Below are 17699 nucleotides of genomic sequence, written 5' to 3'. Positions count from 1 at the left end.
ATTCCTGCATAAAAGACATCAAGACCTGGATGACAATTAATTACCTCCTCTTGAACCCAGAAGAAACTGAGGTCTTTATACTAGGTCCTAAAAACCTCAGAGATGCTCTGTCTGATCAGATAGTCTCCCTGGATGGTGTAAGTGCAACCTCCAATTCCACAGTTAGAAACCTTGAGGTTTTATTTGACCAGGATTTATCATTTAAGGCTCACATATCTCAGGCGTGTAGAACTGTAATTTTTCACCTGCGGAATATTGCTAAGATCAGAAATATACTTTCTAAGAGTGATGCTGAAAAACTCATCCATGCATTTGTTACGTCTAGACTGGATTACTGTAACTCTTTGTTAGCAGCGTGTCCTAAGAGTTCCTTAAGAAATCTCCAGCTTGTTCAGAATGCAGCAGCTAGATTGTTAGCAGGAACTAACAGAAGAGATCACATCACTCCTGTGTTGGTTTCACTTCTCTGGCTCCCAGTTGATTATAGAATTAAGTTCAAGACCCTCCTGCTAACCTATAAGGCCATACATGGAATGGCCCCATCCTATATCAAAGACCTCATAGTCCCTTACCATCCAAACAGAACACTTTGCTCTCAAAATGCAGGACTGCTTGTGGTTCCTAGAATTAGTAAAAGTACAGTTGGAGGTAGAGCGTTTAGCCACCAAGCCCCTGTCTTATGGAATAAACTCCCAGCTCATGTAAGAAAGGCCGACATAGTTCTAACATTCAAAGTTAGACTGAAAACATTCCTCTTTGGACAGGCTTATTGTCAGACTAGCTAGTGTTCAGAGATTATTTACCGTACTGTTATTTTTTTTAAATTAAACTTAACAATAAAGTTGTCACTAGGCTGCTAGAAGTTAGAAGCTGGGGTAGCTATGGTGCACTGCGGTTCTGTCCTCTATTCTCGCCTACTTCTACTCTCCTTCTCTCCTCTATTCTTGATCATTTATTTATCATTTAGGTCTCTCCTCCTGGGGAGTGGGAGTGCTTCCAGATTCCAGTTGGCTCATCTGTGCTCCTGTAGCTGACCAAGAACCTCGTCTCTGGCTTGCATCTACTACTGCTCCTACACCTGGCTGTGGATCCCGTCTTCAGCTTGTCTCGCGCCCCCAGCCGTCCCCCAACTTCATCTGGATGAAGATCATTTGCTGGATTTTAAATATGCAGTTGTAGTGTTAGATAAGTTATTAATAGTTCTCTATGAGTTCTGGTAAATCGCCTGTTCGTCCTGGGGGAGGATCTCTCCATGCGGACAACCCTGAGGTTTCTTCGTTTTTTCCGGAATCTGTTTTTCTTTTTTTTAGGGGTTTTTCCTTACCGCGAAGGAAGGTCTAAGGGCAGGGATGTCCATTTAGTTTAGTCTGATTAGTTACAGTTTTGTATTATTCCATTGAATTCTATGCATTTAGAATTTTTGATTGTATTTTACTTTACAATTACCGGTACGAAGCCCATTGAGACGACTGTTGTGAATTTGGGCTATACAAATAAAATTGAAGTGAATTAGAGTGAGGCTCTTCTTGAGATGGTGCTGCCCTCTAGTGTCCACGACTGTCATAACACCATCTGCACTTGACAATTCAAAGCTCGACAGGGTTTGTCTGATGCTTTTGTGGTAAAAATCACAAGGAAGAAAGTCTGTCTAGTTTCTTTAAAGCACAATGAAATATGGACCTCTCATTGGTGTGCCATACAGCAGAGTCGGACTGTTCGTACCCTGAAAGTGTCCGGTGAGCTGAGGTGGAACTTCTGTCTGATGTCTTCAGAAGCTCCAGCACACAGGCGGTAGAAGATGTGGTAGTTTCTCTCCTCGGGGCCTTGTCTGCATATCCTGGACTTTTCCAGCAGGTAGTGAGAAACAAAGCCGCCCACGACAGCGTTCTGATGAGAAGCACAGCAACAATAAACCCTTTCAGTCCTCACATTCAGTTATCTTTGCTCCCTACAGCTATACTCCATATCTCAGACCTATTGAGCAGTCTTAAAAAAAACTAGATCAAAACAAACAGAGCTTTGAAAGACTAAAAAACAAAGGCAAGGTAATTAAAACAATGGAGCCAAGAGAATTTTGATCATACACTGAAATGAACATGTTTACTGATTCCATGCTGGTCAGCAGAGACCAAGACAAAAGAGCACCTGCTGGAAATCTGGGTTCACATAAAATTGTATTTTTTTGCAAGTTTCTGAGGTGGCTCAAGGGGGCAGAATAGTTCTGAGCACCCGTCCATAGTCCAGACCTTGTGGCCCCCAACCCCGCTTGTTTTGCAGCTAAGCCTGCTTCAGTAAATACTAATCACCTGGATCAGGTGCGCTCAGTCAATCAGAAACTGGGCCCACTCAATCCAGCTGATCAGCCATTACTATAGCAGGGTACGCTGCAAAAGAAGCAGGGCAGTGGAGATGCCTGATGAGGGGCACAGAGGGAAAAAACGAAGCCAAATTAATCAGCAGAATGGGTAATGGAACAATAACCTTGGAGCTGTTGACCTAAAGGGTGCTGATGGAAATGGAAACACTGTTGGCCAAAGGAGAGGAGGAAGGCGTGTTCTTAGGCAAAGAAAGAAGAGGAAAGGCAGGAGTGTAGGGCAAGGGTTTGCAACCCAAAGCTCCGGAGCCACATGCCGCTCTTTTATTCCTCCCTTGTGGTTCTTTGACTTGGAAAAAAAATGCTAACGGTTTAAATAAGTATTGGTTTGGTAAATTTGGTTAATTTGTTTTTAGTTTTGTCATTGTTTAGATTTAAAACATGTCAGATGACTGAGCAAAAGGATAGTCAGAGAGGTTTATTACTAGAATAAACCTAAAGCACAAAATCCAGATGCTGTTAGGAGGGCAAAGTTAATTGCATTAACAAATAACCTATAGGTTGTGTTGTTTTTCTTTGAAGAAATTAAATCCTCCCAATGTTATCTTGTTTATATTTGATGGTAAAAGGAGATGATAGAAAATACCATGTTTGATTTGACTTTATAGCATTTTTTATTCAATTAAATCTGCTGCAGCAGAAGGATCTTATTTGAAACAGGCTGTATTTTAGAGAATTAAGAATTTGTATGTGCTGCTGTCAAAAAAATAATAATAAAATGTAACACTATTTTAATCCAATTAATGTAAATATTTAAAGGCTACATTTTATAAACAAATGGTCTAATGGCCACAAAAAAATTAAGTTTTTTTTTCCTTTGTCTAAATAGTGACGTGGGACTTTTTGGCTCAACAAGAAACTGGCCCTAATGGCTCATTTAGCTTTAAAGGTGGCAGACCCTTAGAGTAACTTTGAATGTAGGAAACTTTGACAGAGAACACTAAAGAGAGCAAAGCTTATGGATTTTTGGAGCAGGGTCAAGTTTTGAAAGAGGAGTTTGCTCAAAGTCTTCTGTAGGTTAAGGGAAAAGGTGATGACTCTGAGGTTGGAAGATGAAGGTGTGATGTTAAATGCAGCGAAGCAGGTTGAGATGTTTGGACACGTTGTGAGGAACTACAAGGAAAGAGGCTTAAAGGAAGACCACTAAGAAAGAATGCGGTCTTCCTATAGGCCTGAAGGTCCTGAAGATGAGCGACTCAGCCCGACTCCTTCACTACATGAGGGGCAAAGCCAGGAGGATGCAGAGGAGAGGAATAGATGGAGGTGGATGACTCGCTGTGTCGTCCCCTAAGGGGAACACTCCAAGGGCAATAAAAAAGGGTTTTCTGTCAAAATAAAAGCAGTTCTGTAAACAAAAAAACAGATTTAGCTCTCAAAGTCGAGCCACAGGGTATCGTTTTTAATTCACAACTTTCCACCTACAACTCTACTAAAAACACGTGGAAGCACCTTCTCATTGAAATGAATTTCCACAAACTTCCCGAAACGACTGCTGTTGTTGTTCCGAACGGTTTTTGCATTCCCGAAAGCCTCCAACAAGGGGTTAGCTGCAGAGAGGAGAGAGTCGAGTCACAAAACAAAAAAAGCAGGAGATGAAACAAGCTGAAGAGGAGAACGAAATGATTACCTTCCACTATCCTCTCATCTATATCCTGGCCTGTTCCATACGAGGTTGTCAAGTACCTGAAAGACCAGGAGAGTCATTGTTCTGTTTTCCAGAAATCAATTTAGCAAATGTCCAATCTGATTTTGTCTTGTGTTAGAAAGACTTCATAAGCTGGGCTTGAAAAGGAGTTTCATTTTGAAATGCACACTATAATCTAAACTTTTTTAAAAACTAATTTGAAGGAAAAATGCAGCTAAAAGCTAAATGTAAAGACATATTTTTGTAAAACTGCAGAAATCTTGGTCACACCTGAGTACAAACTTGGTGTTTTCGGTCTTGCCGGCGCCGGACTCTCCTGAGACGATGATGGACTGGCTCATCTTCAGGACCTTCATGTCCCTGTATGCCTTATCGGCTGAAACGGCACACAGACGGGTTAGGCTGGTAGATTACAGTTCTCTGCCTCAAAGGCACAAAGCTGACCCCAATAATCACAGAGATATCGAACGCCAAACTTTAATAACTACAAAGGTCCTGGAGAGGACCCAAGCTGAACTGGAGGACAGATCAAAAAGAACAAAAAAGAAATAAAGACGGATTTACTTTTATCAAAAAATACCAAAGTACAGAGTCATCTTATGTAGACGCATCAATGCTTCAAAAAAGATTAAAAAATAGAAAGAAATTTTGGTTTGTTTTCAAGAGGATTTTTATCAAACATTCAAAGAAAATAATTCAACACTAGAAATGTTTAATTTTTTCTTTATCATCACAGAAAAACACTCAGCCTGACTCAGAACAAAATAGATTTGGTGAAAACATGCAGAGTTTAACAACTATGGTCACACAAAGAGTCCAGTTAGAACAGAAGACTGAAAAAGACAGATTTGTCATGAAAGTATTTGAAGAGATTATGCTCAAGCCTGCAGGGCAACAAACAAGAAACGACAACTCGTTTCTTGTTCAAACCTAAAGGGGAACGTAGGTTTACCCACCGATGGCATAGACGTGTGGCGGCAGCGTCCCCAAAGACCGCCCCCGGTACTGTTTGATGGTTTCTGGTGAGTAAAGCTTTGGGATATCATAGTATGGATTGATGGCGATCAAAATGTTGGCTACAAACGTCTGGTAGAGGAGGAAAAACAAAGACAACAGGTGATAAAAATGTATTCCAGAGCTTAATAAAGCTTATTCAAGTTTTGAATGTTTTAGTAAATAATAAAAACGGTTTAACGTTGAAGACCATAGAACTCCTAAATCAGACAGTTTTTTTCTCTTTGAAGACTCACTTTAATGAAAATGCTGTTTTTGGTGTTTTTAACATGTTCTTGTGGCATTTTTCTCATGACGAAGGACAGATTAGGAAAATGAAGATTATTAAGAGTAGGGCTGCAGGATATAAGTAAAACCTGTGCTTTGCGATATTAGTGATCAATATTGCAATGACGATGTAAATTGTGACACATGAACAAAAAGTAAAACAACTAAATACATAATTTCCTTTTTAATGCAACAGTTTAATTTAAATAAACAGTCAACATAACTTAAATTACACATTGACCCTAATCTACATAGTTGGGGGGGGCCCCATCCAATTTGTCAAATGCTAAAGGATTTATTTGATTTGTTAAATACTTTAAGTTGCCTTAAGATTGTTTTAGCACATTTAAGGTTACCGTTTATCTCAACTTTCGGCAACTTTTGCAATATGCGTATTGCGCAGCTTAATATCGCAATAACGCTAAATTTGAGATTTATTGATCAGGCCTAATCAAGAGTATTACGCAATTAAGAGCATTTCTTCATTCAAATCGTTGTGAATCAGGAGGAGACGAAAAGATGCAGTTTGAAAAAGATTGTATTTGTGACGTATAAATTTCTTTTCCTTATATATGAGGAATCATGACAAATTTCAGCAAGATGTTTAAAACACCAAAAATACAGTTTTCATTGGAGTCTTTAAACTCTTAAATCCATTAAACACCACATAAGAGACATTGAAGTCATTAAAGTAATGATATCCCTTCTCTAAAAGGCTTCTAAACCCAACATCTTTATTTAATTCAATCAATATACAAGATCTTACAAATTAGTTAAATTCTCCTGTTCTGAAAAATAGATGAATGGGGGGGAAGCGGCTTTCATGATTTAATTGTGCCACAGATATTGTTAAAATGTGTCAACCTTAACCAAGGTCGACTGTCTCATCTCATCTTTTCCTTCATCTCGTTTCTTTGAAGAAACAAAATCAAGTAGGGCAGAGGTGGGCACTGAGGGCCGCATTCCTGCATGTTTTCCAGCATACCCTGCTCTGGCATGTTCTAATTGGCTGGACACACCTGAACCAGGTAATCAGCCATGAGTAGGGCAAGATTATTGGCTGGACACACCTGAACCAAGTAATCAGTCATGAGTAGGGCAAGACTATCTGGAAATCATGCAGACACACCGGCCCTCGAGGCCTGGAATTGCCCACCCCTGAAGTAGGGGTTCGGAGAAAAAAATGGCAATTCAGTTTAGCAGCGCACTACCCTGAATGGACACTAGATGTCAGTGTTCATCCACTCCTGTCCACGTTGACCTCAGCTGCGGCCCTTCAGGGCAACACACACCTGGGTGCTGGGTACTCAGGTTTGTGACAGAGCAGCTCTATTTTTGTGAAGACGATGATTTTACGGCTGAAAAACACAAGCTGCTGACACCCGGCTGAAACTGCTGTTCTGGACAGGAGATGGTTGGATGGTCATACATAACATGCAAAGTATGCTTATAAACCCTAAGCACAAGGGCTGAAAAGTAAATACTCAGATCATTTTAAACTGGTGATACTGTAAAAGCTGCAGCAGCAAAAAAAATCTGACAGAGAAGTGAAATAATTAAATCCTTTTTTCCGTTCAGAAAACATGCAACAACAGAAAAAAGTCATTTTAAATAGCTAACAAGAGTTTATAAATACTCTATTTGGACAAAGTTAGAATCGTTTTAAACAAATAAATGTAAGTTTGTTATAAAATCTTTCCAAAAGCAGCACTTACATAAATCTTGTCTTTGCTGTATCTCACTCGAATGTTGTTGAGCAAAGTGGCTTCATTCAAGTACATGAGAGAGCCTGAGGAGCACAAACACACAATGAGGTTGCATCTTTAATAATTTATAGAGCACCGTGCAAAAAGTTTAGGCAGGTGAAGAATCCTTTAAGAAACAAAACTAATGATTGTTTTGTTTTTTTATTCATTTATAAAGGTCAATGTCTTACAGGTTTGACTGTCCGATCCATGTCTTACAGGTTCACAAGGTTGATCAACTATTTATTCCAAACTAGTGCTGATAATCATCAATGCCACATGTAGGTTGAAACTCAGTCATGAACTGAAACTAAAAAAGCAGTGTAGGAGGCTTCAAACTGGGTAAGAAACAGTCCAACTTTACTACCAAGGTGGGGCTATGAAAGATAGCTTCATATCATGGAAAGATTGAGCACAGCAACAGGAATCGAGGCATCTGCAAAAGCAGAGAGAAGCATTGAGGATTGTAGACGTAGCGGTCGGCCAAAGAAATTAGGGGAGCAGATGCTTATCAGTAGATATTCAGCAGTTCTATCAGTTCTGAACAGACAGAAACCAGTGGCAGCCAGGTAAACCCATCTACTACCCATGAAATCATCACCAGAAGTGTCTTCATGGAAGAGGTGCAGATAAAAAGACAGACATCTTAAAATAGAAACAAGACCGAGCAACTCAAGTATGCAGGAAAACACAGGGATGCTGTACACTGGATTGATGACTTCCAATTTTTAGTAATAGTCTGTAGCAGAACTGGAGAGCGATGCAATAATCAAAAACTGTAGGCGCCAGTGAAGCATGGTTGGAGGTTTCTTGAGCATTTCGGGCACACAAATGGAGTTGAAATGGTGTTCTCGGAACTGAGAAGTACCGGCAGATACTTTTCCATCACACAGAAACCATCTATGAGGCGTATGTGTACAAACCCGAACAGTCATTAAGTCATTAAGAAATCCCTTCAGCGGAAACAGGATGGCACGGTCCACACATAACCCTGATGTCAACATCACGTTGTGTGTCTGGGACTTCACAAAGAGGCAGAAGATTGAGCCCCCATCCACAGAAGATCTGAGGTTAGTTTGGAAACAACCCACCAGCTGAGTTCCTTCATCAACTGGGAGCGAGGGAACCAGAAGAACTGATGCAGTTCTGAAGGGAAAGGGCGCTCATGCCAAATATTGATGACTCTTTTGGTCATTCGCTGCATTTTAATGAAAAGAAAGGATTCTGAAAACAAACATCTAATTTTGAAAGGATTCTTGGTTTGCAGCCTTTCTTCACAGCTGCCCAAAAATCTTTGCACAGTACTGTATATATATGTAATGCATGTATATATGATTTATCCTCAATAACATGGTGAGAGAGAAAGAGTGTGACAGGTCTCACAGTTATCCTCCACGTGTTTGTCGACTTCATCCTCAGCGGGGAAGACTTGGTTTATCGGAGCCAAAAAAGTCTGGGAAGAAAGAAATGATCATGAAACATCCATGAAAATATCACATGTGAATGCAAATGTTGAGAAGGAAAGTCTGATGATTTTGAGTTGTAGTTTTGGTTTTTACTTCTATCATGAGAAAAATTTTAAAAAATCTATTCTTTTTTTTAGAGGTCCTCTTTGTGGCCCTGTGATGTGGTTCTAGCTAACAGCCCTCCAAAAAGCCTGCTGAGGGTTCAAACTCCAGAGCAGTCATTGTGTCTTTGAGCAAAACATCCAACTTAATAAAATCACTGTAATGGATGAAACACATACAAAGTAAAACAGTTCACTACTTTCCATTTACTTACCATAAATGTTTGATTAAAAAAAAACATTGAATCCAACCAACTGATTAAAATGATCTATTTATGTAGTTTGAATCTAAAGGGGAATTTTTTTTTAAAAAGCCATAAAAAGAATTATTGCTCTACAATAAATTTTATTTTACTTTTCCTGTTTTTTACCTTCCATAATCTATCATTTTAAAAGAAAGCTCATCTTTAAAAAATAAAGCAAAAAGTTTGACATTTTTAGATAACGTAATGTACGATGAGCTCAAAACAAAAATCTATTTCTCTATTCACCAACAAGTCTGTTTCGTTTTGGACCAATCCGATATTTCCTTATAGTAACAATCCACACACAACTCCATACGTTTTAGGTTGCAGCAAAATGTTCTGTAAACTTAAGGTTCATGCCTGTATTTTGTAATTCATCGGTTGCTAAGCTTTTGACATTTAACAGACGTTTTTGGTAGGAAGAACAACATTGAGCTGAAGTGCAGCAGTTTCTTCCATAATCTGCATTGACTGAACTCTTTGCTGCTCTGGTTTTCAGCAGCTCACATTCTTCAAGCTGAGCTCATTCTGAAGGGTTTAGGAGGACATGTGACCCCAGAGTTTTTGAACGCAGGGCTGCGATGCATTTCTATGACTTAAAAAACAAAAAGTTGCTGCTAGAGGCTTAAGGTTGTTTTTTTCCAGGCCTTTTTAACTGGCCTCTGAGCCCCAAAGGCTGCAGTGCTGAGGTGACGTACAGTCCTCTTATTCATTCCAGTTGTTGTATTTTCCTAATGGTCTCTGAAAACGAAATGGTTTTTCTATGTAAAAAAGCCACGTGAGGAAAAACGGAAGACATGATGCAAGACTAATAATCTGAGACGGGAAAAAGTGACTTTTACATGAGGAGCAGCTTCATTATGTACTTTACTTACTGCCAGTAAAGCATTTTACTGACCTTTATATCAAAACGAAGCTCTAAAGTTCATTCATATATTTTTACCTTTAAGGTCACCTCAAAAGGACAAAGACTCTGCTTTTATTTTGAAAGAGCATCCTCCTCCGCATGTGACACAGCACTAGGTAAGACACTGGCACAAAGTGGCTGCAGCCGCATAAACTGGACTTTGTTTTTATTTCTTCACACTATTACAGGATTCAATAAAACAATAAAACCCTACTGCAGATGGACAGCCTCCTCTCACATAAAGTCCTTTATAAACATTTAGCTCTGACAAAACATCTACCACCAAAAAAAAAACAAAGAAAAACACACAAAGCAGAATCTTTTGGTAGGGAAGTTTCACCTTAAAGACATAAAATGTCTGCAAAATGCAACTTTATGTACCATGACACTTCATTTCATGGTGCTAACACAAAAATGCTCAGCGTTATAGAGATGACCAAGTGTTTGGAAATGTTCTTCCTTAAAGTCCTAATCATGATCTATGTTCAAAGAGTTCCCAGTGGATCTTTAATTGGTATGATTTTAGCCTAAATCAATAAACCTGTGTCGTTTTCTAGGACATAGTTTCTGCAGAGCAGCAGGAGTTCATTAGGACAACTGAGTTGTGGGTGGGACAGTTGAAAGGGAGTAAGCCTGCCCTGAATTCTCACCTTTCTTCATAAGCTGCGTTTACATGGGCAAAAGTATTCGGAAAGAAAGCCTGATCGCAAGGAAAATGCGTCATGTAAACACGCCGTTTGGAATACTCTGCCCCGATCAGATTTGTTCGGTCTTTTTCCGATCGAGATAGGTGGGTTATGCCGATGGTTGATCCGATCGTTGTTCATGTAAACGGTTCATTCCGATCGTGTGTCACTTCTGCTCTGGTTTACATCATGCATAGACGGTGTTTCGCTGAGAGAAAGCTTTGGAGCGCAAACAGGACCGACCGGGTGCTCTGCGAACGCCCGGGGAGAAGCGCCGCTCCGCCCTTGCCGCGTTGGCTTTTCGCCTCTCCCCTCTCTTACACCCCTCACGAGGGGGCGCTTCGTACCCCTTGACGTCTGGACCCTGCCCGGTCCGGGCTCAGGTGCCGGTGTCTCTGAGCAGAGCAGCCGGATTTATAACTTTGTGTTTGAGGGGAAGGGAGGATGCTTTGTTACGTGTGCGTTTTGTTTTGTTACATGTGGAAGACTTCGGACTGCGATGCGTCCAGCCGCTCTGGGTTAGCAGCTGCCGGAGTCAGTAGAACCATGTCACACAGCGGCTTTGGGGCGGTGTGTGAGCTTTTCAAAGCAGAAATGCCGCTCAGTCCTCAGAGACCGTTCAAACAATCACGTGGATTTGTGTTTCCAGTCGTGTCCCGACTAAATAAAGGCTGATGTTATTCCCACAATTTATGTGCAGCCAAGATGCAGATTGCAGCATTTCCCGCATGCATTTTGTGTTCATCCAACAAGGCTAATGTTGTTAGCGCATGTTAGCCTCTCTTAGTCCTGACTTCTTCCAGCTCCGTTCTTCCACAAAAAAAAGCAATGACCACACAGATTAAAAATAAAATGATGAGCAAACAGGCGCTTCATAATATTCATAACATTAATAAAAGCATGTTTGGAAGATCGTCTCGTATATTACGGAGCTGCTGCATGAATGTATGTGGCAGCTAGGTTTGTTTACAACAGGACTCATTTCCTCTTCCAGTATTTTCAACACTACTGCGCATGTGCAACTGATTTATTCCAACCGAAAGTGTGACCATGTGAACGTTCGTTCTAATCGGAAAAAGTTTTTCTGATCCCATGTACACGGTTGGATTTTAATCTGACCATTGATCCGATCAAGATATTTTGCGCATGTAACCGTGGCTTATTTACACTCTCTACCGCTGGTTTACAACTCCAACTTAACATTAGCAGTGCAACAAAAAAGGCAAGAAATTTCAGATCTATTCAGTCGTACAGTTGGGATCCAGATTTCAGCTCAGGAAAACAAAGACGTACATGGATCCATTTGTCTGCAAGTGGACACATCCGCACACTGACTGTAGCACTTACATCACAGCTACAGGCTTTTTCAAACTGTACATTTTTTGTTTGCTTCTGATTCACAATAATTTGAATAAAGAAATGCTCAGAAGTGCCTCTTTTCACTTAATTTTCGTTACAGATGTACTCCATCGTGAGACAAATACCACAAGATCATGTTAAAAGCACCAAAAACACAATTTTTATTGGAATGGGTGTTTAAAGCGGTCTGTGATCATGAGTGCAGGAATATAATAAGACTGTTTAAACAGCTGCATTGCCACTAAAAGACTGTGGTGAAACTGCTGCAGAAACTGCTAATAGTCAGCGACACCAGCTGTATGAGGAGACAGGCTGTAATTCAGATTCAGGAGAGCAGGCGGAAAAGGCTTGTACAAATTAGAATCAATGCACTTTCCCTTTTAGGTACGATTCGACAGAGCAAACACAAAGTCACCCTGAGACACACAGTGGCATTGAACCACGGCAGCACCGTGCTTTATTAGCTGACAGTAAACAGAGGAACATCTTTCAAAGAAAAGACTGGAAGTGCAGCCTTTACGTGGAAAAGTTCAAAGGCTGTCAGGCAGGAAGCTGTGCTGCCTCCCACACTAATGGTGACATTAAAAGCTTTGCCAGAGCCGATATAGGACATTATTCAGTGGAAAAGTGAACTTCCAGGACATGGAAAGAGCAAAATAAGTACTTGTCTTGCTGAGAGAAGCCACTTGATCAGTCACTAAATGTACCTGAATACATTAGACGGGGGCAGTCTGGAGGGTATTTTTTTAAAGTCCTGGTGCTTTATTGTTTCAGCAGTTGTAGAGTATAAAACATGTTGTGGAAAAAACATGTAACTTAATCACGTTTCCTCACGATGTGAGGAAAACCTGCGATATGCGATAGTGATCAATAGTGTGATGACAATAGTATTTGCAACCTATGAATATTTTCATTTCACTGCACCATTTTTGTTTAAAGAAAAGTCAGAATAACGTAAACTATATTCCAAATGACCCTCGTCTACATAGAAGGCAGGCATTTAACATAAAAGGCTCAATTCGATTGGTCAATGACGTAAAAGGGGTCCATCCAATTGGTAGAATGTGTAAAGGGCTCAATTTGATTCATTAAATACTTCAAACTGCCATGAGATATTTCAAGCATGTGTGTGGACATTTAAGTGAACCATTTGTTGCAGTTTAAGCGGTCTTGTGAAACACGAATGTCTCACAGGCTGATGACGATAATTTGGGGTTTATTGTGCAGGCCTAACCACATGCATCAACTGTACCTTTCCCTTCTGTTTCAGAGGTTCGATGGTGAGGCTGTCCGATCCGATGTCCACTATGGTTCCCAGCTGGAACCCATCCGTTGGGTGGGGAGCCCACACTGGCTTCCCATCCTCCATTGCACTTCAGTGAAAGCTCTGGGGAAAAAATAGAAGAAACACTTAGAGAAATGCTGTTTTGTGGGATGGGGCTATCAGAAACTCTAAAGTTGAGGTAGTGTAGCTATTTCTTAAAACTGTGGCAGAATCAAACTCCATGCAGATCGTTTTTATTTACAAAGGGCTTCTGTCATTGTAGCTTCTGTAACCCTTGTGCTATCTTAGATGAGCCCAGCCTTACATTGACGTGTTCTCTCTACCATGACAAAGGTGGATAAAGGTGGAAAGATTTCATGTAATCCATGGACACCAGTGAAGATCACAAATCACTGAAGAAAAAAGGTTCAGAGCACTGTCTAGTGGGTCTAGATGACCCAACTCCCAATGTTAACGTGCCTAGGATAGCACAAGGGTTAACAACGCCATCATTTCTGCTTAACAAAGGCTACAGACTCCACAAGATTTTCACAATAAATGTACTGCTAAAACTGAAAAAAATAAGTTCCTGTTTTAAAAAGGGTTGTGTCCTTACATGCAATTTATTTCCCTGGTATTTGCTGTTAATCTAATTTCTACTGCAAGTGTATCACAGTCTGAAAATAAAGATATATATTCCACTAATTCATTGTAGAGTATGGACACTCTGATTTTATTTTATTTTTTAAACTTTAAATGCATCAAAGCATTTTGATTTAATAGAATATTTAATTTCTATTTCTTGCAAAATGCCTAAAAAAATATAATAGGAAAGGAATAAACAGGATTCACCGTGTGTTCAACTCTCCAGGGCTCTGTGGCGGCTAGAAGACAGACCACACCGTTTCAGAGTCAAAACAGCAGTGGATCGTGTTACTACGGTTACAGAAAGAGGGTTGTTCTCTCGAGGGATAAACTACCTCTGCTGGCACAAAGCAAGGCACATGAGATGCAATTTTATTTGATTATTGGAGTGGAAAAACATTTCCGTAACAATGATATTTAATAATGTGGCAAAGCCATTGGGCACAAAACTATGTAACTGCCAACAAACCTCTACTGTTGAGGTTTGGCAATTAAACCCAGAATCAATGCACATGACATTTACATGAAAACTATTTTTTTTTTTTTTTTTTTTTTTAACCTTGTCCTGTCCAACAGCTGGGCAAACAGATGAGAGCTGAGGGCCTCTTGTGTTGGACATATTTTACTTTAACAAGAGGGGTTATTAATCTTCAGACAAACCAAAGGTATGTCTGAATAAACCCCTTTTGTAATTGAGGCCAAACTTTATTAATTTCAAACATGTTTGAAGATCTTTGGTGTTGGACCGGACGGAAAAGGAAAGAGGGGAAGAAGAGAGAGGGACGTTAGAAAGAGGGGGGGAAGGAGGGTGATAGTAGGAGGGGAAGGGGGATAAGACAAGAGAGCAACAAGTTTACTGGTTGTTAATCACCATGGTAAGGCTCAAATGCAGTACAAAAAGGGCGGAGCCTGTCCACACACACACCCAAGTGTCAAACACACCTGCTAGTTGCAAAAATGTCCATCTGTCGACATGTACACAAAACAGATAGTGCTCACACGCATACTTATGCCTTAAAACCAACTAGTGTGAAACATTTCAGTCATTCAGTCACGCAAACCGCCAGTGCAAAGGTGAGCCAACACCCGTGCTCAGGTGAGTGCTCATGTTCTTCTAATATGGATGGTGGAATGTGTAAAGAAGGAAGGAGAGCGCCCAGCCATCCCCACCCCAAGACCCCCACCGCAGCAGCAGCGGCAGCCGGAATCCCCCCCACGCCACACGGAAACCGGCAGGGAACAACCGCCGCCCGGGCGACCAAGCCCGCCACCCAGGCCAGGGCCAGCAGGACCGCCGCAAGGCCCCCCAGAGCCAGAGAGCAGGGAGGCACAGAGGGAAAGAGAGCGCCGCCCCAGCCCAACCAGGAGAACAGCCCCCCCGCCGCGCCGGGAGAGCCCAACGCAGGGCCCCACCGGAGAGGGACGCCCACAGCCCCAGACGAGCACCCCACCACCACCCAGGAGTTCCGGGCATCCCCCCGCCCCAACCCCAGGTACGAGCCAGGACCCCCCAAGGGAGACCCGCCCCGCACTCCAGGCAGCCATCCGCCCGGCCCACGGTTGGTCCAGGGAGGAGCAAGGCAGGGGCCCGCCGCCCCCGCCCAGGAGGGGGGAACCCCGGGGAAAAAAGAGGGCCCACAAGGGGTGTTGTAAATATGGCCCGACCAGGCTCGGCCACAGTTGGAAGTTAGGCGGGGCCCAGCGCTCAGGAGCAAGGACCAGAACCCACCCCCCAGGGACACCAACACCCCCGGCTCAGATGTAATGTGAACCCCCCCACCGCGCGGAGAGAGCACCGCCGGGCCCAGGAAGCCGGCACCCCGGGGACACGGCCGCCGCTGCAAAGGGGCCCGTACCCCCCACCAGGGAAGAGGCAGGGGACAGATGGTCCTAGGTCCCACCTTCCTTGCAAAATGTGTGTGCGTATATGTGTGTTTAAGAGGGTGTGTGTGTGCATGTGTGTGTGTTTATGTTGGGATGTATATATTGAGGGGGGAGGGGTGTGTGTACTAAGGGGGGTGCAGTTAAAATTGGCGGGTAGGGCACTAAGGGGACATCTCCTGATTACTCACAGTGATGTCCCCTCACCCTCCCCACCAAGGGGCCCTAAATGTCTAAGGTGCGGTTAAAATTGGCGGGTAGGGTGCTAGGAGGACATCTGCTGCTTGCTGGCAGTGATGTCCAAGCACCCCCCCTACCAAGGGCCCTACATGTCTAAGGTGCAAATAAAACCGAAAGAGGGGGGGACCACTCCATACGGCAACCATAGGAGGGGGGGCCACTGCCTAGTAAACCCCCCCCCCCAAGGCTCATCGCAGGCTAATCCCCCCACCCCCTCACCCTATTATGAGGTTATATGAGGAAGGGGGTAAATTGGGGACAGCTGGTAGACTGTCCCCCGGTGGTCAAACAGCTGTCCCCCGCCCCCCCCCCCCAGCAAGGGGGCCAGGCCCACCCAGCCCAGGGGCCCCACCCCCGGAGGCGCCGACACCCCAGGCCCAGCACCACCCACCCCACACAGAGGGAGAGGAGCCAGAAAGCGCCGGCCCCCCCCGGAGCAAGCCCAGGCCCCCACCCCCAAACGCCGGCCCTAGAAGAGCTCTGGTCAGGCCTCGACGGGACCGAGGCAGCCAACCGGCCGGGGAAACCGCCGATGGCCTCAGCGGAGACCCCGACCCGTCAACCCCCCCTGCCCCGTACCAATAGCGGCCCCCCCCCTCCCCCAGAATGCCCCCCCACCGGACCGGGCCGACAAGACCCCCCACCCCACCCCACCCCAGACCCCGCAGCCGAAGCGGATGACACCCAGAGCGCCCGGGGGCCCCAAGAGGGTTGTCCCGTCCCGCCCCAGAGCCAGGGAAGGGCTGATCCCAGCCCCAGGCGTAGATGGGAAGCCCATCCAGTGCCGCTGGGCCCCCCCCCCCAGCAGCGCCCCCCGCCAACCCCCCCCAGCACAGGCAAAGGGACCACCCCCCCAAGCCAAGCCAGAACACCACCCCACCCCCCCACCACGCACCCCCACACCCAAGCCCAGAGGACCACGCAGCGCCCCACCACCCCCCGCCAGGCACCGGAGGCCCCGGCCCCCACCCCAGCCCACGGCAGAAGGGCAAGGAGCAGCGACGACCAGGCCCCCCCATCCCCTAAGTCATGGAGTCAGCTATGGGAGACCAGAGAGACCGAATTCTTTCAAAGTTACTTGAACCTTGGGCTGACATTTTTTCCAAGCTGATCTGATCAAGCAGCAGATTTCTGTGTTGACTTATATTTATATTTTTCTTGCTTTTCCAATTTATTAAAATAGTTTTTTTAGCAATGCAAAGAGTTATGAAAATGATAGAGCCTAATCCTCCTTCTACATCGATGGCACTCATGTCACCAAGCACACAAAGTGACGGTGAAGCTGTGATTGAAACCTTAAGCCAGACTGATAAATCGGCACATACCTGCTGCCAGAGAGCCTGGACAGGCGTGCAGAACCACAGTGCATGCATGTAATTGTCGGGTAGATTACTGTCACAGTGCTGACAAATGTCTGAGTTGCTGAGACCCATCTTGAACATCCTCTGTCCAGTGTAGTAAATTCTGTGAAGGGTTTTAAAATGGATTAGCTGCAGATTTGGACTTTTTGTCAGTTTAAAGGTGTTTAGACAAAGTTCTGACCAAAAGCTTCCATCTGTGCTGATGCTCAAATCCGCATCCCATTTTGTTGTCGGAAGTGAAATGTTATTATCTAAATTACATAAAAGTTTGTATATTTTGGAGAGAGTTTTATTCATTGAGAAATTGATCAGAGTGGTAACTACATCTGGTAGCTTTAAATCGTTGTCTCTGTATTTAAATTTTTTAGTAATACTTGATTTAAGTTGCTGATATTCCAAGAAGTTATTTATTCCATGTTTGAAAACTATTTTTAATTGAAAAATACTTTCACCTCAAAGAAACTAAAACACATACGCTAAATATGAAGAGCCAAAAAAA

General features: G+C 43.3%; 1 protein-coding gene across 15 annotated transcripts in view; it reads right to left on the bottom strand.

The window, feature by feature from the left end:
* Window positions 1-17699, bottom strand: part of myo6a (myosin VIa) — a 129526-nt gene that overhangs the window by 98686 nt on the left and 13141 nt on the right. For all 15 annotated transcript variants that reach the window (XM_011491912.4, XM_011491913.4, XM_011491914.4 and 12 more), the window contains exons 2-9: window positions 13062-13196; window positions 8429-8498; window positions 7016-7089; window positions 4976-5105; window positions 4290-4395; window positions 4002-4057; window positions 3824-3921; window positions 1723-1887 (exon numbers count right to left, since the gene is read on the bottom strand). In XM_011491912.4, the coding sequence (XP_011490214.1) occupies window positions 1723-1887; window positions 3824-3921; window positions 4002-4057; window positions 4290-4395; window positions 4976-5105; window positions 7016-7089; window positions 8429-8498; window positions 13062-13178 (816 nt within the window). In that variant the 5' untranslated portion in view covers window positions 13179-13196. The remainder of the gene's footprint in view (window positions 1-1722; window positions 1888-3823; window positions 3922-4001; window positions 4058-4289; window positions 4396-4975; window positions 5106-7015; window positions 7090-8428; window positions 8499-13061; window positions 13197-17699) is intronic.

Source organism: Oryzias latipes, chromosome 24, assembly GCF_053564925.1.
Source record: "Oryzias latipes strain Hd-rR chromosome 24, Olatipes_Hd-rR_3.1".
Taxonomy (NCBI): domain Eukaryota; kingdom Metazoa; phylum Chordata; class Actinopteri; order Beloniformes; family Adrianichthyidae; genus Oryzias; species Oryzias latipes.
This window is presented reverse-complemented; position numbering and strand designations above follow the sequence as displayed.